This window comes from Diabrotica undecimpunctata, chromosome 3 (genome assembly GCF_040954645.1).
Source record: "Diabrotica undecimpunctata isolate CICGRU chromosome 3, icDiaUnde3, whole genome shotgun sequence".
NCBI lineage: Eukaryota > Metazoa > Arthropoda > Insecta > Coleoptera > Chrysomelidae > Diabrotica > Diabrotica undecimpunctata.
This window is the reverse complement of record NC_092805.1, coordinates 26352860-26380690: the sequence shown is the minus strand read 5'-3', so window position 1 is coordinate 26380690 and position 27831 is coordinate 26352860. Positions and strand designations below refer to the sequence as shown.

The 27831-nt window shown below is 33.9% G+C and overlaps 1 protein-coding gene across 1 annotated transcript; it reads right to left on the bottom strand.

The window, feature by feature from the left end:
* Window positions 1-296: 296 nt before the first annotated feature.
* Window positions 297-27010, bottom strand: LOC140435525 (uncharacterized). Its single transcript, XM_072524263.1, has 6 exons — window positions 26873-27010; window positions 19451-19788; window positions 19133-19324; window positions 12983-13348; window positions 9848-10139; window positions 297-619 (listed from the first exon to the last, which is right to left on the bottom strand). The coding sequence occupies exons 1-6, from the start codon at window positions 26923-26925 to the stop codon at window positions 343-345; spliced, it is 1518 nt and encodes a 505-aa protein (XP_072380364.1). The 5' UTR covers window positions 26926-27010; the 3' UTR covers window positions 297-342.
* Window positions 27011-27831: the final 821 nt, after the last annotated feature.

Sequence of the window (27831 nt, the reverse complement as noted above, 5' to 3'; positions counted from 1 at the left end):
TAAATAAATTTCCTTGGAAGCGGCACTTGTCAAATATAAACAGACTCCTGGAGTTTCTGTACGTTTAATATTTTAAAACGCAAGAAGACAGGAACTATAACGATTTTGATGATATACAAGGCGAAAGAAAATGCTGCAGTTCTGTTAACCTATTTTAACAAAATTTAATTTTAATATGGATGATGAAAGACAGGTTTGTAAATACTCTCTTTTTATAGTCGATATTTATTTTTTTAGATTAATAATGCTATTCTATAGAAACTGCAAAATGCGAAAAAAAACAATCTATGCGTACAATCACTTTTAATCTCTTGATATTTTCAAATAATTTCCAGTCTACATTTAATATACATTTTCCTGTCTATATGTTACCATCTTTTGTTGCCTAAGAGCAAAAGTATTTTTGTATTGAGGCCTTCGACATTTTCCTATAAATCTAGGGCATATGTCGTCTCGATCAACTTTTACTTCTATTGTAGAGCTTGAACGGATAACTGTCGTCGGTGCTAAACCTAATTGGTAACATTTAGATAAGTTTTTTAGTCTAGTCGAAGAAATTTTATCGCTGAAATAAGGTTTGTCTTGAAGTCCTTCCATGGGTTTGTTGCAAATTGAGCACCTGAAAAGAAATATATATATTATAATTGATACTTTTGATACTTGAAAAAAAACTTTTGTTGAATTTTAAAATAAGTTATATGATGTACTAATGGTTAGTAACAAAAACTAATTTGTGGATTAATACTGCATTTAAAACACTTAGCGAGTGTTTTTTTTCCAAACCAGTTATTTGATTAACCAAAAACACCTTGTATATTTTTATATTTTAAAGGTTGGGTTAAAATAAAGGTTTTTATTTTTATTTATAGATAGCATGTGAGAAGAAATTTCAGATAGACCAACATGTGAGAACTGCTTCACACATTGCAAAAAAAGGAAAAATAGGAGGAAAACATCAAACTTCAATGGCTAAATGTTTCCAATCTACTTCAAAAAAATTAGATGAGCAAGAAACTTTTAATGAAGACTTGTGTCGCGCATTAGTGTCTGCAAACATGCCGCTTTCAAAATTAGCAAATGTAAATTTTAGTTCGTTTCTAAAAAAATATTGCAAACTTAATGTTCCAAGTGATCGGTCTCTAAGAAGAAATAATGTGAACGGGCTATACTCGTCGGTGTTAATTAATATTAAGGAAGAAATTGCAGATAATTATTTTTACATATCTGTAGACGAAACCACTGATTCCTCAGGAAAGTATATTGCTCATTTATTGATTGGTGTTCTTAAAGAAGATACCTTACCAAAATCTCATCTTATTTCATGCCAGCAACTTGAGAAAACAAATGCTTTAACAATTTCGCGTTTTATACAAGAAACATTAGCAACTTTTTTTCTTCCGACAACTATTCCTTCTAATAAATTACTGCTTATTTTATCGGATGCTGCTCCTTATATGGTGAAAGCAGGACAAAATTTAAAAATATTTTTTCCAGATTTAATACATGTTACTTGTGTAGCGCATGGATTAAACAGAGTTGCAGAGGAAAAAAACTTTATAAAGAAATGCTACCTAACATTCCTCTTCCACCACAACCTATTTTAACGCGATGGGGAAATATGGTTAGAAGCAGCTAATTTTTATGCAGATCATTTTGTTAAAATAAAGAACATAATTGATACGTTAACAGATGAAAGTTCCCAATCTCTTTTGGATTCTAAACAAACTTTTTAGAGTAACTTGCTTCAACAAGAACTTTCATTTATAAAATCAAATTTTAGTTTTGTTCAAAAAACAATTACTCAGTTAGAATCACCAAAACTGTCATTGTTCGAAAGTACAGCATTAATAAAAGAATTTGCGTCATGTTGTCGGAACGTTAGAGGTAATATTGGAAAAGATATTTTAAAAAAAATTGAAGCTACTATGGAAAAAAATAAAGGTTACCATATTCTTTCTGAAGTAGTCAGTGTTCTAGCTGGAAATATTTCGGAAACAATTAATTTATAACCAAATGTTTTGGTTAGTTTGAAAAATACTCCCGTTACATCAGTTGATGTTGAACGAAGTTTTTCCATATATAAATATGTGTACTCAGACAGAAGCCACAAGTTTTTGTTAAAAAATTTTGAACACCACTTGGTCATTTATTGTTACCATAATTCTAAATAAGTTTATTCATACTTAAAAATGATGTAGTTACTTAAAATAAATGTAAATCTTAATGAATAGTAGGAAATATTTAGTTATGTACACTTTTTTTTTAAATAAAATTGTTACTATTTTACGATTTTTTTATTTATTTGTATGCATATTTTGTAAAATATTTGCATATTTTCGGGTAAACACGTGCATATTTATGCGCATATTTTCTACATTTTTATTTGCATATTTGCCGAAGTCTAGTTATCAGATTTAATAAACTTTACAGATTCTCGTTCGAAGTTCCGAACAGTAAACATATCAGCAATTAGCGATAATTGATATTTAATTTAGCTTGTTAGTTTGGACAAAATAAGGATTTTTTTTTATTTAAATGTAGAATTTTGTTTATATCTAAAATTTAAACAAAGGTGGAGTGTAAAAGTGTTACTTCTTCTGGACTGAAAACTGTAAGTTTCATTTTCCTATTTCATCTATAACAAATCAAGGGTAAACAACTATTTTGCCTATTTGGCGTGAGGTTAATTACCAGTCGTTCCAGTAATAATCAATTATAAGCACCAGGGCCGTATTTAGGTTATTTAGCCCAAGCATGAAAATGAATTCAGCAGCGGGAACTTCCACCATGGAAAGTTCTGGCAATCTACTTGTATACCAACCATCAAAATTATATTCTACAGCTCTTGATCAACCTACAAATAAATTTCCAAACAAAAAACAAGCAATTCTACTTCACTCACTCCCAAACTGCTGAATATTGAAGTTTACCTTAATGCAGTAACTTCGAAAGTGGATCCCAGAAAAATACATTCTGTTTCTAAAATTGTTCTAGCAAACGACAATGAAATTGTAGTAATTAATCAAGAACGTATTCAAGCCCGAAGACTAATAACTCCAAATGAACGATTAATTATTTCCAACGTATGTCCAAGTATTCCGCACACCATTATAGAAGAACAACTGAAAAACTTAAGTATACATCTAATAACTCCAATTGACTTTCTCAGGATCTATCTATCTATCTATAGCCCAAAATCTATTCATGTGTTGAATATAGGCCTCTCCCATTTGTCTCTGTCTTCTATTTGTCTTTTCCACATTGGACCCGCGCTTTGCTCAATATCATCTTTTCATCTCATTTGCGGTCGACCTCTTGACTTTTTTGCAGTATATGGTCTCCAGCGACCAATTTCTTTATTCCATCTTCCATCCTGATATCTTTCGTTATGCCATGCCCATTTCCATTTTAATTTCAATGCATGTTCGACAGCGTCTAGTGTTTCGGTTTTCCATCTTATCCACTCGTTCCTCTTTTTATCTCTCAACGAAATTCCCAACATTTGTCTTTCCATAGCTCTTTGAGGTTTCTTTATTCTATCTAAGTTGCTCTTGGTACACGTCCACGTCTGGGCACCATATGTCAAAACAGGTAGGACGCATGCATTAAATACCTTCATTTTTTAATTTTAAAGGTATTTTTTGGTTTTTGATAGTATATGAGAGTTTTCCGAATGCAGCCCACCCCATTCTTATTCTTCTGGTTATTTCTTTAGTCTGGTTACTTTTGTCTGTTCTGATAGCTTGTAATAAGTAAATATATTCTTGGACGTGTTCTATGTTTGTTCCACCTATGGTAATTACTGATCTGTCTTCTGTATTAGTCATGATTTTAGTTTTCTTTTTCTCAGGATAGGGACTTTAAATCCAGCATTCAAGCATATCATGAGTTTTCGACGATATACTTTTATAGCGCCAACTAACTTAGACAAATTACCTAACTCTATGTTAATTAACCATGAGGATAACAACTATCGAATTTTCTTGTCCATCGAAAAGCAATCTTGCTACTTATGCAAGCAGCAAGGACATTTTGCATCTCAGTGTCCCAATAAAAATAATCAGACTCCTTCAAACAACACTCAAAATACTATTCATCTAAACTCTCTACAGGAACTACACCAATCAGCTCCCCTTTCGACAATTTCTTCTACACAGTCCTCTCCTACTGAGACTGAAACTACTGTACAACAATCAGCTCCTTTGTCGATAAATTCCTCAACACAATGATCTCTTACTGACGCTGAAACGTCTAGAAAAATCATTACCTCTCAATCAAATAAGCATACTCCGATAAGCTGCGAGCTACCCAATGAAACTCAAATGGATACCTTAGATCAAGATACATACTCATCCCAGCACACTAAACGCAATTTATCTGAAATAATACCCCCGCTCCACCCCCCCCCCCCCTCCCACGATAAGAAGAGATATCGAAAATAACTTCGGAGCCACGAAGAAAAAAACTAAAAACTGGTCAAGAAAATAACAGCAGAAACCTAGTAGAAGATCTTACCAAATGCACCAGTCAACTCTTCAAAGAAAACTCCAACAATGGATACTTAACACAGGAAGAACTTATTCTTTGAAAATGCGCATGGTTCTTCATATCCTCTCAGTGTCACCAGAACTTATTCGGAGGATATCAAAGGATTCTACAGAAAATACATCATATGTTAAGTCCAAGATATCTTAAATCCCGTTTTTCTAGAATTAAAAACAAAATTACAGAACAAATTTTACGTAATACTTCTACCGATGATCCTAGCGATTCCTCTCCGGAGACTTATTAATTTAACCAATTTTTAATTCTATTATTCAATGGAACCTAAATAAGCCCATTTAAATAAACCCATTTAAAAGATCTTAAAATTCTTATAAATAAATTTCATGCATCTATCCTATGTTTGCAAGAAATACATTTCAAAGGAAATTCGTCCTTAAAAACTTCATGTCCAGACTACGATTAGGACACACCAAGATCACACATGATTTCCTACTACAGAAGCAACCCAAACGTTTGTGTTACGCATGTGATAGTGATCTAACAGTACATCACTTATTAGTGGAGTATCCGTTATACACATTTGAAAGACAATATCAACAGTTACCTACAACAATGAAAGTCATTCTAAGTGAACATAGTGATTGCAATCGTACCACACTTTTTTTTTGTTTCCTCAGGACTAATTAACAAAATCTAATTGTATTGTTTTTTTTATATTTATATTATCTGTAAAATCGACCATTGCTAATAACCCTTGTGGTTGAAGCAGTTTCAAATAAAAAAAAACTTTACAATGGCTACAATATTATGTCTATAGACGCAGAAGAAGAAAAAAGGAATGATGAAATTACCATTAAAGTAACAAAATAAAAAAAACACACATAAGCAATACGTAAATTAAAAAGAACAGGAAAGCCACAGGACCTCATGACATTCTTCTTCTTAGGGTGCCTGTCTGTTCCGAACGTTGGCGATCATCCTGGCTATGATGACTTTGTTGGTTGCTATACGAAATAGCTGTGTTGAGGTCTTTCTATACCATGCTCTCAGGTTAGCAAGCCAGGATATTCTTCTTCGTCCTAGGGCCCTTTTTGCTTTAATTTTACCTTGCAAAATGCATTGAAGTAGCTCGTACCTGCCTTGATTTCTCATTCTATAGTAGTAGAAGTACTTCTTCATTGGTGACTTTGCCTGTCCACGGTATCTTCAAGATCCTTCTGTATGACCATAGCTCAAAAGCCTGAAGCTCTGATAGAGTTTCAGCCTTCAATGTCCACGTTTTTACTCCGTACGGAAGCACTGAGTACACAAAACATTTACGGAGCCTTATTTTTGTGTCTAGGGTGAGGTCATGGCTCTTGAACACAGAACTCATAGTCAAGAATGCACTTTTTTCCTTTCCGATGCGACATTTCATCTCTTGGGTATTGCCCCACGACTCATTAATTATAGTTCCCAAGTAGTTGTATTGTGAGACACGTTCAATTCTCATTTGGTTCACATACAGATTTGTTCCAGTTATGTTTTCCTTGCTGATGATCATTAGCTTGGTTTTGCTGGTGTTTATATCCAGTATATATTTTCTACGTCGAACAACTAATAGAAAAAAGAAAGGCCAAAAATAGATCCGTCCATCTGGCTTTTGTTGATCTTAAGAAGGCATATGACTCAATACCTAGAACCAAGCTATGGGAAGCAATGGAAAACATCGAAGTTCCACGAAGATTAATAAACGCGGTAAAAGCACTCTACAAGAATAACGAAGTAGCTATCAAAACGGGCAATAGAATATGCAGTCCATTTAAGACGACAAAGGGACTACTACAGGGTTGCTCCACATCCCCCACCCTGTTCAAAATATTCCTGGAAAAAACCCTGAAACCATGGAAAAGAAAGTGCGAAGGAATGGGTATACCAGTAAGGAACGAATATCTATATACGCTAAGTTTTGCCGACGACCAAATAGTGATCGCACAAGACGAGGATGACCTCAGTTTTATGATGAGAAAACTGGAGCAGGAATATACAAAGAATGGGATGGAAATAAACCTAAAGAAAACTGAATACCTAACAACGGAGAATACAGAAATAAAACAGCTGGAAATAGACGAAGGTAAACAAATCAAAGGAACAGACAAGTATAAGTATTTAGGTTTCATAATATCAAACAAAGGAACAACGGAGGAAGATATTAAAAATAGACTAGGACAAACAAGAGACTGCATACGAAAATTGAACCCGGTACTATGGGATAAGAACATCAGCATGAAAACAAAGAAAAAAATATATAATACCATGACAAGAAGTATCCTCATTTATGGGTGTGAAAATTGGACAATAAATAAGAAAACCAAAAACAAAATAAGAGCAACAGAGATGGAATTTCTAAGGAGAAGCTGCAGAGTAACAAGAAGAGATGGGATAAATAACATGGAGATTAAGAGGAGAATGGGCATGAACTCCGACATAATAGACTACATCGAACAGAAGAGGTTAACCTGGTACGGACATGTCAGAAGAGCAGACCAAAATCGGTGGATAAATAGAATAACAGAGTGGAGCCCGATAGGAAGAAGAAAGAGAGGCAGACCCCGAAGATCTTTCAGAGATGAGGTGGACGAAGTAATGAGTACAAGAAACCTACAGGAAGGGGACTGGCTAAACAGGAAAAATTGGAGAAAACAGTTGAGTGAAGGAATACAGTGAAAACTGTGGAAATCCTTGTATATATATATATATATATATATATATATATATATATATATATATATATATATATATATGTATATATATATATATATATATATATATATATATATTTTCTACTTGTTTCCGTTATTTTGATCATTAAGTTTTGCAGCCCTTCTATGGTATTGGAAAACACTATTGTATTATCTGCATACCGCAGGTTATTGAGCTTGACTCCATTTATTGAGATGCCTTTATCAATATCTTTTAGAACCTCTTCAAAAATGTGCTCCGAGTAGAGATTGAATATCAGTGGTGAAATTATGCACCCCTGTCTTACTCTCTTTAAGATTTTGACCTGATCTGTATATTCTCCATCTATTCGGAGTACTGCTGATTGATTCCAATACAGGTTAGCTATTATTTTTAAGTCTTTTCCGTCAATCCCTGTCCTCTTCATGACATACTAAATTAAATTTTAAAATGTAGAAAGAAAGCAAACACCAATACGTACAAAAGAAAATAGTAGAAACTCTACCAATCATCATACAAATACTTTGCTTAACACAACTCTTAAACTATTAACACTGATATTCGCCAATATGACATAATTTGTGAAGAGCAATAAGGTCTTGGCAAGTTCGATAAAATAGGTTATGAATAAACGTTATATTCATAGCCAGACAAATTACTTGAAAAGCGTTGGAAGATAAAGGATCAAACTATTAGCTATATGTGCTTTGTAAGTTTGACTAAAGCTAGAAGAATTTGATTCTATTGGGCTACAAGATGTGTTAAAATTAGTAGAAGAAAGAAGCTGCCTTAGACAGCTCAGTCGGAATTAATATAATAAAGTAATAACTAATACCAATAACCTTAAATATCTTTTTAATTTAAGAAACACTTGAAACTTAAATTCTTAACAAACGCAGATATTGATTTTTGACAAGAATTGTCACTGTCGCCGATAGCTATTAGTGAATTCTGAGTCACTGTCATCTCCTTCCTTCATCTCTATACTAACATCTTTCTTCTTCTCCCTCTTTATAAGCCATTCTGCTTGTTCATTAGCGGATTAATACCTCTATGGAAGGTTGTCACTCCATGTTTTCCGCGGTCTTTCGATACTTCGTCTGCCGATTGACGACTTGCTTTTTTGACGACACAAACCTCCCCCATTCTGCTTATGTGGTTATTCAATTTTTTTTCTATTTAGTGTCCATTCGTTTATACACTGTAGGTAATATTTTCTTCTAATGTCTTTACTTCTCTTTCGATCTCTCAGCGTATTTCCTGTAATTCTTCTCAAAACTCTCATCTCTGCCATTTCCAGTAGCCTTTGTGTTGTGGATGTGGCGGGTCTTGTTTCTGAGGCCTATGTCTTTATTGGTCTTACACTAGCTTTATAAATTCTTGACTTTATCTCAGTGTTAATGTGTCTGTTTCGCCATATATAGTCTTATTAAAGCATCCTGACAATCTATTTGCTTTTTGTACTTGATCCCTCACTTCTTTGTCCAGGTCTCCATAGCTAAACAGTGTAATCCCAAGGTGTTTTATTTTCATTACTTATTCAATACGGATGCCATCAATTTATATTTTACGTCTGGTTGGTTCTTTGCTGTTTATTATTGTTTTAGTTTTCTGAGATAAGATCGTCACATTAAATTCTTTTGCTCTTATGTTAAATCTGTGGACCAGTCTTTACAGACTATCTTCAGCTTGGGCTATAAATATTGCGTCGTTTGCGTAACAGAGTATTTTTACTTATTTGTTCCCCATTCTGTATTCTCTTTCTTTGTTAACGCTTTTGATGGTTTCATCCATGATTAAGTTGAAGAGCATAGAGCTCAATGAAAACCTCTCTCTTATTCCACTGCCTATTGTTATAGGTTCTGAAAGTTCTCCATCTATTCTGACGTCCATTTTGTTGTTTTGGTAGATGTTTTCAATAATTTTTATATTATTTAGGGGAACTTCTCTATTATACAGAAGATGGATCACACCTTTGAGCCTTACTCTGGCAAATGCTTTCATGCTGGTCTATTATTCTCTAGTGATTTCTCAGTAGTTTGCTTTATGACGAGTATTGCATCTGTACACGATCTTCCACTACGAAAACGCTGTTGTTCATCTGCTATACTAACATGTACCATAATTTTTTTGATGAGTGGATTTGGCTACCTATTCTGTTCGAATAAAATCACGAATTTTTATATTAACAAAATCAACGAGGGCCTGCGTAGCGCAAGCGGTAGGATGCTTGCCTCGCAAGCCGGTGGTCCGGGGTTCGAATCCCACCGCCGGCAAGAACATCTAGACATTTTAAAAATGTCTATAGGCCCCAGGTCGACTCAGCCTGAATAAAAATGAGTACCTTGGGCAAAACCAGGGGTAATAATAGACGGTTGAAGCGTAGCACTGGCCATGTTACCTTCCTTGTATACCGTAGGCCCTAGATATAGCAGACTACCCTGCTATACTCCCAAAGCCGCGACAGCGGTAAAAAACGGGAGACTATTATATATAAAATCAACGAACCTGATAAAAATGGGTAAGCGACCACTAAACTGAACTGTTGACGTCATTAATAATCGGTAATTAGAAAAAATAATTGGTATTTGAAATAAAGTATAGTATACTAAATGTTTACCTGCTTTGTCCGTATATATCAACATTGACTCCTATTGGCATATTCCTTTCGTTCAAGTCATATTTATGCACGCAAGTATGAGCTGGAATTTCTTCAGCTAAATGATCTTCTAAATCGTGAGTTTCAAAATAATTTTCATTTCTGAACCGTTTAAATTGATCAGTGTTCATAGCTGCATTAACGGTTTTTGGTCTCGTAGCATAAAATTCCCCTTCTTCTTCATCCGCCTCTTCTTCGTCAGAATGATCAAATCTGTTGTTTGTAAAATTTATATTTTGGAGATCGCCATGCTCTAAAAGTAATTCAGTTTTAGGTGTAAGATACTAATAGTTTATCATGTGAAATATGGTGCGATATGAGTATATACTCTTAATTTGTATATCCGGATTTATACCCTTCGGATATAAAACCCACAAATATATGTATATATATATATATATATATATATATATATATATATATATATATATATATATACAGTGATGAGTGCCTTAAGAACCGGCAAAATAACACAAAAGATAGAAAACATAATACGTTGTGAAATAAAAAGAGATGAAAGTAGTAGAGGTGGGAAATTATCGATAGAAACCTCTAATTTACATTAAATTGCATTAGGACTATCGATAGTTTCCCACCTTTAGACGTTAGCTTATGAGCTAGTTGACTTCAGTCATAATATTACAAGTATGACATCGAACATTTACATTTTTTAAATTTCGCATAAAGTAAAAACTGATTGAAGGCAATAAAGCAAATGTAAGTAAACAGTTTAATTAGTAGTAATTTGATAATTAATTCTGTGTTGACGAATACAGAATAACAAGCTATGATAGGTAATTCTGTATTGAGAAGAGTGTATGCGACGTCTCAAATCATAGTTTATTATGAATCAATATTTTAATTTTGGATAAAAAAATACTCCTACTTAAACTGTTTTTACTTACATTACGTGATACGTATTACGATGATTGAGGTCAACCAGCTCATAAGCTAACGTCTAAAGGTGGGAAACTTTCGATAATTCTAATGTAAAGTAAATTATAGGTTAATATCGATAATTTCTCACCTCTACTACTTTCATCTCTTTTTATTTCACAACGTATTATGTTTTCTATCTTTTGCGTTATTTTGCCGGTTCTTAAGGCACTCATCCTTGTATATATATATATATATATATATATATATATATATATATATATATATATATATATATATATGTATATATATATATGTACATATATATATATATATACATATATATATATACATATATATATATATATATATATATATATAAATTAGGACGCCGAATATATAATCACAAACGGCGAAAGGAACACAATTCGTCAAACTTTCCGTTATCTTTAGACTCTTATGACGTTATTTCTTTATACCCTACGTCTTCAGACATGACATAAGTGCGTGCCCTCCAAGTAAAAACCTGGCAGGACCCTGGGCTACCTGGCCTTTCGGCATACGCCCGTTAGTGAAACCTCTGCCCCTACGAGTCCGACACCAAAGTGAAGGTGCCACGGGGCGCGTACCAAAGACGTCCCGTGGGTCCCCCCGTGGGGGTACCCCGTAGGGTTACCACGATACGTCTAGCACACGCAACCCGCGGGGGCTCCACCTTCCCCGTAGTACCTGTGTTGTAAGTACCTTGCCTACCCGTTGCTCCCACACTACGGGCGGGTAGGTTCGGCAGGCGGAGGAATTTCCACCTCACACGTAGACAGGTCGCCTCCGAGGATCTCTCCTCTACCACTCTTGGATCTCCCGGTGGGTACGTGCCGGGGCACCTACACCACTCCTGACCGCCGTCAGGAGCGGTGTATCCACACCCCTCCTGACCGAGGTCAGGAGAGGTATTTACGGGCCCAGCTCGTTCTACCTCACCAGGCTCTTTTGGAATGGGAGTAGAGTGGTCCCACGAGTAGTCTCGTCTCGGATACTAGGAATGTAGACCGGTGACCGTGTCGCCGAAGCGACCGTGTGCGTTTCTACCAACCCGACACCTCAAACGACGGCTCTCCACGTCCCTATTCCTACCCATTAGTCGCCTCTTACGACAGGCAGGGCTTTCTGACCCCGGCCGTATTCTTATCTCCGCGAGCCGGACGGAGAAACTACGTCTTCAGACAATCAGGAAGATATAAACTCAAACACGGAAAGCCAGCAAATGTATCCTGCTATTTCCTCTATTCTAGTGTAATGTTGGAAAAAGCGCCACCTATTTTGGTAGCGCCTTAAACGTTTAAGGCAGGTAGCCTGGAGAGGATGAAAAATAAAAAAAATATAGGGTCTGATAAAGCAAAGTTTAGCCAAAAATAGATTATTTATTTAACATAGTTCCCATTTTTGGTCTACTAAAGATCCAGATGTTCGTAGAGAACGTTATTTCCAAGATATTTGGAGTTTTAATATTTTTTATGCAATAAAAGACGGTAAAATTTTATCATTAAAATTTTATGATGAAAATTTAAATGATGAAAGATATTGCCACATTTTAGAAGCAGCCATACGACCAGCGTTACATACTTTAAGAAATGGAGAGGCGGCTTCAGCTTGGTATCAGCAAGATGGAGCACTTCCTCATAACTTTGGGCGTGTTGCTCAGCATATTTACGACATATTTGATGAATTGCCAATTAGGGTCCGTTTCGTCAGCCAGCTCGCTCTCCTTACTTTACTTCTTTAGATTTTGGCATTTGGGGTTACATTAAAAATCAGATATTCTCCAAACCTATTACGAAAAAGGAAGATAAGATGCAGAGAGTCTTACTTCCTTGTAGTTCTCTAACACCCGACCATATTTCCAGAAAACACCCTGTATACAATATCAATGAGATGGATATTTGGAATTAACGGGCAAGCGCTTGTTGTGTATTCGTTACAATTTTACATCATTCGCCTCGTTATTATTGAAGATATCGTTATTCAGTATAGACTAGGATTTTTTCAAAATTTTGAAAAAATTCTCGAAAATACTTCATTTTCGGTATAGAACATTGTGCACAATTTTATCAAAAATTTTATGAAGAATTCCAAAAAAACAGGTGAAACATGAACTATGTACTTATATGCAGTGTACTAACCTGTAGTGCGAGCATATAACGAATAATATAATATACATACCTTCAAAACTACTTCTTTGATTTACCGACAACTTCCTATTACATTTAGATCTAAGATATGATCTTTCAGAAGAAGTTGAACCATTTCTATAATTTTCTACGGAAGCTTCTTTTTGTCTTCCTTCCATATCTTTATCGTTATCTTTGGGGTAATACCTAAAATGCTTTCCTTCGTAATTTTCTAGTGATTTATAATTCGATTTTTGTATTGGAGATACTTCTCTTTTCTCTCTGGGTAAGTAGTTAGATCTGTCTTCTTCATCGTAAATATCAATGTCTTCAACTGAGCGAGAGTTTTTTCTGAATATGTTCGAGTTCTTCGAATGGGAATTGCTGAAGTAATAGGCCGGTATGTGTGGTAGTCTACCTATATATAATCAAAAAAAGATTAAGTATCTAATTCATAATTTCATAACTATAAAAATAATAATATTTTAACATAGGCACTTTGTCTGTATCAGGATTAGATCCACTATTTTGTAAAAGAGTTAGAAGAAACTTTTATTAATTTTTAATATTAAGGGTTATTTCAAAATGAATCAATAAATTATTGAATTTATTTACGAAGTTGAAACATATTTAAATTAATATTTTGTTCTTTTTCCGTTGCCAGTGATCTTATCCTGTTAAAGGACAGAGGAATTCATTATAAATAAAGGGATGAAACAAAGGTGGTCAAATAATCGCATATGCAGACGATATTGCTATTAATGCAAAGAACAGGAAAATAATTAAATTAATGCTAGAAGAAATAAGAGAGAAAGGGAAGGTAATGGGACTCAGATTAAATCAAGAAACACAAAAATATTAAGATTAGAGAAAAAGCTAATGAAAGAAAAAATCAAAATAGGAAGTTCTGAGTTTGAAGAAGTAGAATACTTCAAATACCGAGGAGTTAGAATAAGCAAAACCGGAGAAAGGAACTCCGAAATAAAAAAAATATATTAGCAGCGAATAAAGCTTATTTTGCTAACAAAAGATTACTGAAAAGCAAAACACTGACTAAGAAAACTAAGATGAGCATTTATAACTCCATAATTAGGACAATATTTTTATATGCAGGAGAAACAATGACGATGGTTAAAAAAGATAAAGAAGACTTAAGAATAGTGGAGAGAAAGATTATAAGAACCATACTGGGACCAATGAGAACAGAGCAAAATAAATATAGAAGCAGAACAAATGCAGAGATTAAGGAAGAATTTAAGGAAGACATCGTGACTAAAATAAAGCAACGATGTGGTGGAATCATTCTAGCTATGATGACTTTGTTGGTTGCTATACGAAATAGCTGTGTTGAGGTCTTTCTATACCATGCTCTCAGCCAGGATATTCTTCTTCGTCCTGGGGCCCTTTTTCCTTCAATTTTACCTTGCAAAATGCATTGAAGTAGACACATATACAAAAATTAGAAATGTTTGAAAAGGTTTTTAAAATCCCCGATCATTGTGACGTCAAAGCTTAAGTAATATTTATATACTATATGTCTATGTCGGATACTATTAAAATAAAAAGTTTTTATTGGAGACAACATAAATAAAAGTCTATCTTTCTATCTATACAAGGATTTTTACAGCTGTCGCCGCCTTCCTTCTTTCAGCCAATGTCTCCAGTCCTTTCTGTTCTGCCATTCTCCATCTCTAAGGTCTCGTCTTTCCATGGCCTCGTCCACTTCATCCATCCATGATCTTCGGGGTCTGCCTCTTTTCCTTCTTCCTATTGGGCTCCAATCCGAAATCTTTGCTATCCACCTTGTACGATCTATTCTTTTCACATGTCCATACCAAATTAAACGTTTTTCTTCGATGTAGCTGAGTATGTCTTGTTCTACTGTCATTCTTCGTTTTATCTCCTCATTTCTGATGCGATCCATTTTTGTCACTCTGCAGCTTCTTCTCATGAACTCCATTTCAGTTGCTGTGATTTTGGACCTGTTTCGTTTATTTATTACCCAATTCTCTGCTCCATAGGTCATTATACTGCGTACCAAGGTGTTATAAATTCTCTTCTTTTGTATTTCTGGTAATCTGTATTTCTGGTATAATCTGGTATAATCTGTATAAATAAAAGTCTTACTTAAAAAAACGAAGTAAAACAAACATGAACATATAAATAAAGCAGAAAGAAGATTAAAAATAGCCAAAAATAAATTATAATGATGCTGATCTAAAATAATATCCAAACCATTATTGGCATTTTTAGTCAAATGTACAATTTTTGATTATTACTATATTTATTTTGACATTATTTTACCGGCATAAAAATATTCGATTCCAAAAATAACATTTCTGTCTTATATTTCCTAATCTACATATATCACGATTATCTTACTTCCGAAAGTATATCGGAAATTCCAAACGATATTCGATTTACTTGGTTAGAGGTACTTATAAAGTTATTACGTACATGATTTGATTTTAGTAGTAGAACGTAAACATCGTTACTGCACTCGACTAAAAGCTATTTTACTGTCAATAAAACATTCCAGTTAGAACAGTTTAATTTCTCATAAACTCAAATTACCTCTTGCTGATGTTGTTACCTTTAATATACTCTCCCATAAAGAGAATCTGATGAAAGTACGGACATAAATTATTATATGTCAAGTACAGATATTACTTAGTATTTATATACACACAATAAGTTATATACTATAGAATATATTTATATGCTAAATTCTTAAGAAATTAGCATATAATAAGTGTAAAAAGTTTTTAACATAGAGTGGAAGTGGCACTTCCACTTGAACATCGACAAGAAGCAGACCATCCAGAGAGACTTGAAAATGGCAAGTGAGATCTTGCCGAAACGTCGTCAAAATGGTTTTTATCAAAACCAACAACATTTAACGCGGAGTCAAACCCGGAATACCCTTGATATAATATATATATATATATATATATATATATATATATATATATATATATATATATATATATATATATATATATATATATATATATATATATATACAGGGTGGTCCTTAAGTAATTGTACAAAAAGAAACAGTAGATTTTACACGTTAAAATATTACGATTTAAGCCAAATTGCTTTAATAAAATGTTGATATTAAGAAAGATACAGGGCGTTAAAGTGCAAAATTACAATTTTATTTTTCTCTATAACTTTCATGTTTGTAAACATTTATATATAAAAATTTACAATTGGGTACTTTTAAATATGAGAAATTATAATTTGCTGCACACTTTGATGTAACTGATAGAGGGCGCCACATACGCCACATATGTGGCATAAATTTGCACTTAACTTTTTTGCTCTATAAGTTACCTATATTTGGGACAAAAAATATTGAAGATACATTATTTTAACAAAAAAAAGGTATACCTATTAATAACTTCAAAACCCAACAGTTTTCGAGATAATCTCATGTTAAAAATCAGCTGCATAATTCTAATCTAAGGCAATTACTCCAGGCCACGAAGAAAAAATAGACAAAAACATTAATACTTCTGAAATTTGGTATAAAATACTTTTAACTAAAGTTAATAGTTAACAAAATATTAAATAAAATAAATATATCAGCAGGATAATTAATAATAGGATTTGACAAAATAACAGAATAATATGATTTTACATCAAACATTTTATGTTTTATGTTAAATTAAAGCCATAATCAAAACATTTTGTTTACAAACCAAATTAAGAAATAGTTAAACTAAATAACATAACTTTTTGTTAGGGAAATATGTGTTCGATATGTCCACCATTTTCTTTAATTCATTTGTCAATATATTCCATAAAAGATCGTCTCATATTAAATAGCATCATTAGTTCTAAAGAAACTGCTGCAGTATTTATTTCTTCCTTAGAATAGGATTCTTATAGACACGTTGTTTTATACCAATGCGTCCCATACACCAAAATCAAGCGGATTAAATTCGGGGCTACGTGGTGGCTATAATGTATAAGGAATGAATATATTATTTTGGATACATATCCAAATCTTATGTTATATTACGGAACTACATCTTATTTGTCGCAGAAGTTAAATATTGCATTAAACTGTGATGTATCTTGTTCATTGGTTACTTATATACACACGGAATAACCTATCGATGACAATACTTATTTATATGATTACGTTACAGCTTACGAGTAACTATTTTTACATCTCGAACAAATGGACTATTATGATTTACTAACGAACTAATATTATGCTGAACAAAATTGCCTGTGTGTTTAATATATTTATAACAATATCGGTTATTAGGACAACGATGATGTTTTTGTAAAAATGTTGAGTCTGTCAGGTTAGATTTGTAGCAAAAGTATTATGAAACAGGACACATATGTGTTATTCAATACCTGTGCTCTAGTTTCTAGTTGTCCTAATAAAAATGGGTAAACAATTTACGTAATGAACAATAAGTATTCTTTTCGGATTTCTTATGAAATTAATAATTATATCAATATCTCACCACATTGCCAAGGAATATGATTACCACGACCAATCCAACGTTCAGAAAAGTTGTATTTAAGTATGTTCTAACTAACTTCTCTCTAGAATGTGGTGGTGTACCATCTTGAATAAATTATATATTTTGGGTTTTTAGCATTTTACAATAGAGAAAAAGTAATACAACGCCATTATAGAAACTTAAGAAGCGATAGCAAAGGGAAATTGTAAACATGATGACGGCCAACGTCTGAATACGGACACGGCACTTAAAGAAGAAGGTGAAATGTCTTTTCTCCAATAAGACATTTAGCACCCATAATCATTATCATCTTTGAGTTGTTTTAATAAGAATAAACTATGAATTATACTTATCTACAGTTATTCAGTGCTTTACCGCACAAATATCAAACTAAGAATTATTGTGCAGCTGAGTTATAAAATGCATTTATCTCGAAAACGGTTGAATTTTCAGGTTTCTAACAAGTAAACGTTTTCTTTTTAAAAATAATGTATCTTTAATATTTTTTAACACAAATCGAGCTAACTTAAAGAGCAAAAAAGTTAAGTGCAAATTTATGCCACACATGTGGCATATGTGGCGCCCTCTATTAGTTACATTAAAGTAAGTATAAACTTATAATTTATCCTACTCAAAAGCATCCAACTGTAAATTTTTGTCCAAAAATATGTACAAACGTAAAAGTTATAGCGAAAAATAAAATTTTAAATTTCCACTTTAACACCCTGTATATTTCTTAATATCAACATTTTATGAAAGCAAGTTGGCTTAAATCGTAATATTTTAAAGTGAAGAATCTACGGTTTCTGTTTGTACAATTACTTAAGGACCACCCTGTATATATATATATATATATATATATATATATATATATATATATATATATATATATATATATATAAATATATATATATATATATATATATATATATATATATATATTGTTCTGAAAGTTTCCGCGGTTAGTACATTTAAACTTAGAGCTAAGATTGATACTATTATTAACAGGAGTTAACCTCACCAGCCTTCCGAGTTGAACCGCGTTGATTATCATTGCGCTGAGCTTTCGACATTCTCTTTGATGTCTTCTTCAGGGCTTCCGAGGTCTCAGTCTCCCGAGTCCCCAGACACTACTACACTGATCACTTATCAAAGCATTACAGTAATGTTTGGAAAGTCCCCAAACACAAGCATTAATGGAGGAGAGGAGAAAAATGCAAAGTGATAGAAGCAAAGGATACCATGAACTTAGAGAGATAAGTAAGCAGATACAATATATGTTAGAAAAGGCCTACTACAAGGAGATACCTTATTCTGTATTCTGTTTAACATCACATTAGACAAAAAAAATTCAACACAATAGAAACAATAATAACAAAAATATACCAATACTAGCGTTTGCATATGACGTCGATAGCGGCACAAAATAGTGGTCTAAAAATTATTAAGATGAAAACGAAAATAATATGACACAAAAAATCTCAGAATTTCATATATTAGCAGATGCTTTATTTTGGCACAAACATTTCCTCTAATATACAGGGTGCGCCCTTTAAAAACTCTTGGTTTATTCCGTTGTTCCTACTGACCCTGTATAATCGAAAATAATTTTGAATTATAGACGTCTTTGATACAAGTTTTGTTACAAAAAGTTTTTTATATACTCTAAAAAACAGAGGTTTGCCGCACCCTGATATTATTATTATACTTACTCATTAATGTTGAATTTTTGTATTGGCCGATGTTCTTCAAGTACTCTAAATGTTCGTTATCTCGAAATACTTCGTAGTCTTTTCTTTGATCCGTAATTTGAAGATTTTTGTTTAGGCATTCTAGTTCTTCCTGATATTTTTGTAGAATTTCGTGGTCAGATAGATTTATGTTCTCAGCAGATGCAGAACCAGCTAAAGCAGAGCCAAGATTTCTTTTACGAATCATTAGTTTAAAAGAGGGTTTTAGTAATGAAATTTACAATTATTATATTATGGATATCTTACTAGTATACGAGTAGAGATAAAAAAATATATTACCTTTACAAAAACAATGTAAAGAATGTCTCCCTTTTGGCAACTTTTCTTTGAACCTGTCTTCAAATTCTTCCAAAGACAAGCATTTGTTGGGTCTTCTTAACAGAGAGGGTTTTATCGATTCTTCTCTACAGTAACATGTGTTTGCACCCATGCAACATTTTCTGTATACACCTGCTTCTTTATCTGTTTTTCTACCTGCCTTATGGGGAACATCTTTAAGATACTTTCGAGGTTTTTCAAGGTAGTCGTCTGGATGAAGGAGGGCAGCAACTTTGGAGGAGTCGTTCCTTGTAGCCCAGTTGTTAAAGAGCAGCTGTTTGGGACCATCTGAACCTCTTCTTTGTAGCGTATAAAATACAGATAAAAAATTATAAAAGTGGATAATGACACTAGAAAGTTCCTTAATTGGTCAAAGTCAAAGAAAAACTGATAATTGGTCAACTGTGAACAGATTTCAGTAGGTGTTTAATAAAAAAAAATTAGACTGTAAATCAGTCATAGTCCATGTCCATGATATGACGGGAAAAATAGTAGAAAATCTCTAAATTCTTTTTATATACATGGATTTGCTTGAAATTTTGAAAATTGGTAGAAAATAGAATAAAGATTACAATCTGCCATATGCCAATACGATACATTTCGATTATCTCTGCGCATGCACCAACGGAAGAGAAGGATGAAGATATCAAGGATGACTTCTACGATGCCCTAGAAAGAGAGATAGATACGATGCCCAAACAAGATATGCGCATACTCTGCGGGGACTTTAATGCTAAAATAGGCAAACAATGGCTTAAGACTCACAGAAACTGCAGCAGCTAATAATATGATAATAAAGTCAACCATGTTTCCGCATAAAGACATCCATAAGCAAACCTGGGTCTCAAACGACCATATTACGCGCAACCAAATTGACCACATCATTGTAGATGCCCGTCATGGGAACAATATTATAGACGTAAGAAGCCTGAGAGGAATAGACGGAGACACAGATTATTACTTAGTTAGAGCAAAAGTCAAATCCAGAATATCTAGCCACAAATACAATAAAACAACAATAAACTCACAATGGAACATGGACGAAATGCACAATACAGAGAAACAACAAAATTATAGAGAACAACTTGAACAAATCTTTGAACTCTGAAAGAGAATACACTGATATAGAACAGCTATGGGAAACGACTGCCGAAATAATAACCAAGACAGCGGACAAGATCTTTGGAAGGAGTAGGCAGAAGAGGACAAAAACATGGTATGACGAGGAATGTCGGAAACAGCTGGAAAAAAGACAAACAGTAAGGAAGACTTGGATATAACTGCAAACAGACCAAAGTAAAAAGGAATATGATGACTGCCGAAAAGAAACAAGAAAAATAATACGCACAAAGAAAAGAAACTATGAACAACAAAAATATCAAAACTATGGGGAGAGACCGGCCCAAACCAGGCTCCAGAGAATTCTATAAAGCAATTTCCTCTGAGAAAAGAGGACATAGAACCAATTCCGTCCATACCCTGAGAGACAATCAAGGCCGTATGATAATCGACGGTAAAGAAGTAACTGAAGAATGGAAAGAGTATTTTAGGGACCTTCTAAACAGCACAAAGAAGAGATCTATTCCACAGCGGACATGCCCGTCAAAAATCCCTCCATTGAAGAAACCCAAAAGGCCTTAAATAAGCTGAAAAATCACAAAGCGCCGGGTACGGACGATATACCAGCAGAACTTCTGAAATATAGGGGAGACGCACTACATCGCCAAATCCACCAGCTAATAACGCACATATGGTTAGAAGAAAGGATACCAGCCCGATGGAAGGAAAACATAATAGTACCCATCCACAAAAAAGGGGACAAAACAAAATGCGCGAATTATAGAGGAATTTCACTCCTAAACACGGCATATAAAACCCTCTCAAACATCATTCTTAGTAGACTAATCCCTTATGCTGAAAATGTCCTAGGCGAATATCAAGCTGGTTTTAGGGCAAACAGATCAACAATAGATCAACTATTCACGCTGAGACAACTTCTAGAAAAGGGTTGGGAGTATAACAGACCCATACACAATCTTTTCATAGACTTTCCACAGGCATATGATAGCGTAGAAAGAAGCCAAGTATGGAATGCCATGGCGGAGCTCTCAATACCAAAGAAACTCATTCGGATGACCAAAGTCTGTATGGAGGGTGGAATATCTAAAGTACGTGTAAATAATAAACTGTCTGACAGCTTTGAAATCAACAGTGGACTCAAACAGGGTGATGCGTTATCTCCACTACTTTTTAACCTTGTATTAGAGAAAGCCATGAGGTCGGCCGAAATAAAAACAGAATTGCTATCGGTTCAAGATCCCAAGCTATTACTCGCATATGCAGATGACATAGATCTCGTTGGAGACTCCATCCTATCCACTAAAGACATCTTCAACAAAGTGGAAGGAGCAACAAGTGAAGTAGGGCTAAAGATTAATGAAGAGAAGACGAAATATATGTGTATAAATAGAACGACACGAAGAGACAGAATAGGACAAAATGTGACGATCAACACCTTCAATTTTGAAAGAGTACAACGTTTAAAGTATCTGGGGACCGTAATCACAGCTGACAACGAGTTACTGAAGAAATAAAAGACAGAATCCAATCTGCAAACCGCTGTCTATTCGCACTGAATAAGCTCATAAAATTAAAAAATCTTACAAAAAGTTCAAAGATCAAAATCTATAAATCCATCGTCAGACCTGTAATAACATACGGATGCGAAACGTGGACCATGACCAAAGCAAACAAAGAAAAGCTCAGACGCTTCGAACGAAAAATACTTAGGAAAATTTTCGGACCTCGCCATGACATCACCACAAACCAGTATAAGATCAGAACCAATATCGAATTAAAAGCACTCTACAATGACGCCGATATTGTCCAAGAAATTAAATCACAGCGACTAAGATATGCAGGCCACGTGCACAGACTGCATAACGATAGACTTGTAAAACTGGTATGGGAAGAGATTCCCACAGGCAAAAGACCACTCGGACGTCCCAGAATGCGATGGAGAGATAACATCCAAGCAGATCTCAGGAAAATGAACATTTCATTTGACCCTGGGTTGGTGGAAGATCGAACAAATTGGAAAAAAGTTGTACAGTCAGCCAAGACCCACCCAGGGTTGTAGCGCTACGTGATGATGATATGCCAATATGTGTTTTCCTCTGTACGTGGTTACTACCCCAAATCGGGGAGGAAAGAATTTATCAAAAAAAACTATTACTGCTGAAAAACTATGGTAGTCATTAAAAGAGTAAATTTTAAGACAAAAATGTTCTATAGAGTTTTTTTTTTTCGAAAAGTCAATATTTTTGGAGTTATTCGCGACTGAATTTTTACAAATTACACGTCAAAAAGCATGTTTTTAAACGGTTTATCGCGAATAACTCCAAAAATTTAGATTTTACTGGGAAAACTGTTTGGATGCAAAAAGAAGCTTATAAAGCAAAGATATTAGTTTTTTATTGGTAACGTAAACTTAATAATAACAAACTTATGGCTGTTTGAAAGTAGACTGTGATTCATGGAAAACGGTAAGTTTTTCATGGAAAACTTTTAAATTAGATTTAAAAAACCTTAAAAATGACAACTAGTAAAAGTTATTTTTATGAAAATTAAGGTAAGTTATAACTAAAATAAAGACCCCCAGAAAATATAGAACCCCGACGAAGGAAGATGTGAACCCCTTTCTTCTTCTTCTTTGGGTGCCGTGTCCGTATTCAGATGTTGGCCGTCATCATGTTTACAATTTCCTGAAACCTTTCTCTGTCGGCTGCTGCGCGAAATAATTCTTGTACTGTGGAACCACACCATTGTCTAATATTACGCAGCCATGAAAGTTTCTTTCGACCAATCCACCTCTTTCCTTCCACTTTTCCTTGTATTATAAGGCGAAGTAGATGGTATTTAGGTCCTTTAATTTTATGGCCAAAGTATTCTGTTTTTCTCCTCTTTATGGTGTTTATGAGCAGACGTTCTGAATTGATCATTTGAAGAACATCTTCATTGGAAGTGTGCGAAACCCACGATATCTTTAGGATTCGTTTATAGCACCACAATTCGAATGCTTCTAACTTGTTTAGCATTGTGGTTTTTAACGTCCATGTCTCACAACCATACAATAGGATGGACCACATATAACATTTCAGGACCTTCTTACGAATATTCATCGACAGGTTTCTGTTGCATAAAACTGGTTTCCAGGTCATAAAAGGCTTACGTGATATTTCGATCCTGGTTATTATCTCTTCATCAGAGTGACAATTTACATTTAACCAGCTGCCAAGGTATTTGAAATGATTTACCCTTTCGATCTCCTCTCCATTAAGAGAAATCAGACCTTGATCTATATTGATCTTTCCAACTGCCATCCACTTTGTCTTTGGAATGTTGATTTTTAGGCCTCTCCGATAACTTGCTTCACTGACTAGATTTAGTAATGTTTGGAGATCTTCTAAATTTTCTGCAAGAATGGCGGTATCGTCAGCGTATCTAATATTGTTGATTACTTCTCCACCTAATCTTACTCCCTCTTGTCTGTCATCCAAAGCCTCCCTTAATATTTCTTCAGAGTACAGATTAAAAAGAGTGGGTGACAAAACACAACCCTGCCGTACTCCACGTTTAATGGATAATTTTTCAGTCGGACTGTCTTCAATTTGGATAGAGGCTACTTGATTGTAATATAAGTATTTCAGCAGTCTTATATCATAGTGGTCAAGTCCTGCTGCCCGTAGGCAATCGAAAAGTGTATCGTGTTGTACTCTGTCGAACGCCTTCTTTAAACTATATAAATTAGGTGGCGAACACCTAGTAAGACAAATGCTTATACCCAAGATTTGCAATGATGAAAAGATCTTTAGCGACTAGAAAACCGAGATTATATGCCCAATCTATAAAAAGGCGGATAAACTGAAAAGCGAAAACTATCGCGGCATAACCTCTTGCGCACATAGTACAAAGTTTTTACTTATATACTAAATAAACTACTCCAATAACTAACTGAAAATATTGTCAAAGAATATCAAACTGGTTTCAAGACGTACAACTCATCAGCTATTCACAGTGAAACAAATGCTAAACGAACTGTGAGAATACGACATTGACGTCCACAACATATTCATAGATTTCAAACAGGATACGACTCAAGTAATAGACAAAAGATATATCAAATATTGCATAGCTTTAACATCCCCCAAAGATACATCCGACTAGTAAAAGCAACAATGGACAAGTCAACAACAACTGTCAGAGTCCAAAATGAGCTCACTGAGAACTTCTCAATAGTCAAAGGAATAAAACATGGAGAAGGACTGGCACCGACACTATTCAACCTGAATCTTGAATATGTGATAAGACAGCTGAATATAGGAAGAGGTAATCTATTAAAAAATAAATCAATACACATTGCCGCCTATGCCGGTTATATTGGCATTATATCTGGCAGAACAGAATAGGCAGCAGAAATATATTCACAATTAAAAATAGGGGCAGAAGGGACCAGACTAGAAATAAATATTCAAAAAACAAAAAGACTAACACAAGCAAGATCTAGGAGAAACAGACGCAGAGTTGAATTAGAGGAGAACCGGAAATTTAAAGAAGAATAGTAAAGGAAAACGAAGCTTACTTTTCACTCACTTACGTGTTCCGCTCCAAAAACACACTCGAAATCAAAAATCAAGGTTTACAAGACCATTATCAGACCAATTTCTTAGTATCAAAATAACTTTTTTATGAACACAAGCCCAAGAAAATCCACTAAATATATATATATATATATATATATATATATATATATATATATATATATATATATATATATATCTTCAATCCTGACCCCCCAAAGGAGTGTAGTAGTCATCGTGATGGCGTGTATTGTCCGTATCCCAAGTACTCTGTCTCTGGTCATTTGTTTTAACTCATGCATAAGTCTTTTACATCCATCTTGTTGGGGATCTTCCTCGTGATTTTCGTCCTTCTGCGTTTCCTTAGATAATAAGTCTATAAAAGCACATGCAGATGACATAGTTTTTGTGGGAAACGATAAGGAAAGATTAAAAGAAGCATTAATGTTCTTGGTAAATGAAGTACGAAAAAGAGGTCCAGAAATTAACGAAAGAAAAGAAAATTTTTAATCTGCTCAATCTGCTCTAGAAGAAAAGATAACACGAGAGAAATCAAGATAGAAAACTACACTTTTGAAAGAGTTTAATAATCTTAATACTTGTGAATTGCAAAAATAAGAGAAGTCATGAAGTAACAGAGCGAATACTAGTAGACAACAAAACGAACCGGAGATACCGTAGGCTAATGAAGGACAAGAATTTATTCATAAATATGAAACTACAGTTGCAATCAGATCAGTAGTTACATGCGCAGATGAGGCAATGTGCATGACAGATAAAGATGAAGAAAGATTAATAATATTCGCAAGGAAAATCTTCAGAATTATTTACCATCAAATAAGAGACATTATGAAGAGAGAAAAATATATTAGATTTATTAAAGAGCGGAGAGTGAGATGGGTGAGAAACATAGAGAGAATGAAAAACGACCTACTGATTAAGGAGATCACCAGATGGAAGCCAGAAACTAAAAAACTAAGGAGAAGGCCTAGAGAGAGATGGAGGACCAGGTGATGAGAGTTATCAAAATCCTGTAAGTGAAAAACTGGAGACTACGCGTAGATCAAAATCAGTGAAAGAAAATTGAAAATCGAAATCGATAGTCATACAACAAGCTGTGAAAATACACAAAAAGAATGCGAGTGATTCATCAGAATAAGCGAATCAAAAAGCTCTTAGAGCGGCAAATAGTCCATCGGAAATGAAAGGTCTTGATGATGATGATGATGATATATATAATGAAAGAAAGTAATGTAACACAGAACAGATCAGAATGGAAAAAAAATCCTGGAACAAGCAAAGATTACAAAAGGTTATCAAACACTTGATAATGATTGGTTTTTTAATCAAATGAGGTAGTGATAACAGCACTAAATAGAGTCCGATTTTTGGAAAATTATTGAACAAAGTATATCGAACTGCACGGAGACGACAGATGAGATGTGATATCCTAGTAGAAGCATTTTTTTAAGTTATTTTTCACTCCAATGCCGTAAACCCTTCATTTTACCTTCACCAAATTACGTGTTGCACGTGAGATTTTTGAATCTCAATTTTCTGCATTGTTTATTCTTGATGATCACAATTCTATTTAAATTAGAAGAAATATATAGTTTACATTATGTACATCTATAATTTCTTTAATTTTTCAAATTCTAAAAACTAAAAAAGTAAAAAAATTATCAAACTATGACAATAAGATAAAACACAGGTATAATATATTATGTAATCATTCACAACTCACCTTATCTCTGGACACTTCTTCGTAAAATGTTTCGACTGTATAACTTTTTTCATTTAAAAATAAAGTGATATTAAGCTATCAAGTATCTTTCAAAACTGACATTTTTAGAGAAGGGTGTTCAGTTTAAAAGTTTTCCCCTTCGGAAAGGTGCGCAATCACCTTAGTCACTATTAACAGGGCAATACAAACAAACGGCCAATACGGAAGTTTTAGTTTCTTTCACTGTAATTATGAGAAGAACGTTTAGGAGTATTTAGGAATAGTTTGTATAATTTATGGAGTGCGTAAGGAAAGTGGACCAGTAATTTTTTAAAAATTTAATAAAGGAGTTGTTCGGGAAATATTGGGCCTCATATATTATTAGTATCAAATACTATAGCATATACCTAGGGGTTAAAGGGATTCATTGAACCCCGTAAGGGCACCGGCCTAGAGAGAGAACGATTCTCTATCCGCACATGCATGAATATAGATTAATCTTAGCTCTAGGTTTATATATATATATATATATATATATATATATATATATATATATATATATATATATATATATATATATACATATATATATTTAGTTTATATTTTCATATTTTATTATCATTAGATAATATATAAACATATATAGTGTGTCAATTTTAAAACTTACAATGGGCTATATCTCACGAACAAAAGCTGATATCGAAAAATGTTTGCAACCGTTTATAGGGTAGTAAGGGGGAACTAAAATGGCATGACAGAGAACTCACCCCCATCAACCCCCTAGGCCTCACCCACCACAACCAAAAAAGTTTAAATTGCAAACCCCTACTTGTGATACATCATTAAAAAGACTATAAGAAAGGCTATCCAATGGTATAAATAATAATTATACAGTGTAAAGCAATAATTGTGAAACTTTGACTTAAATGGAAAATTTAATGACTTTTTGTTGATTCTGTTGATGACCCTGTATAATTATT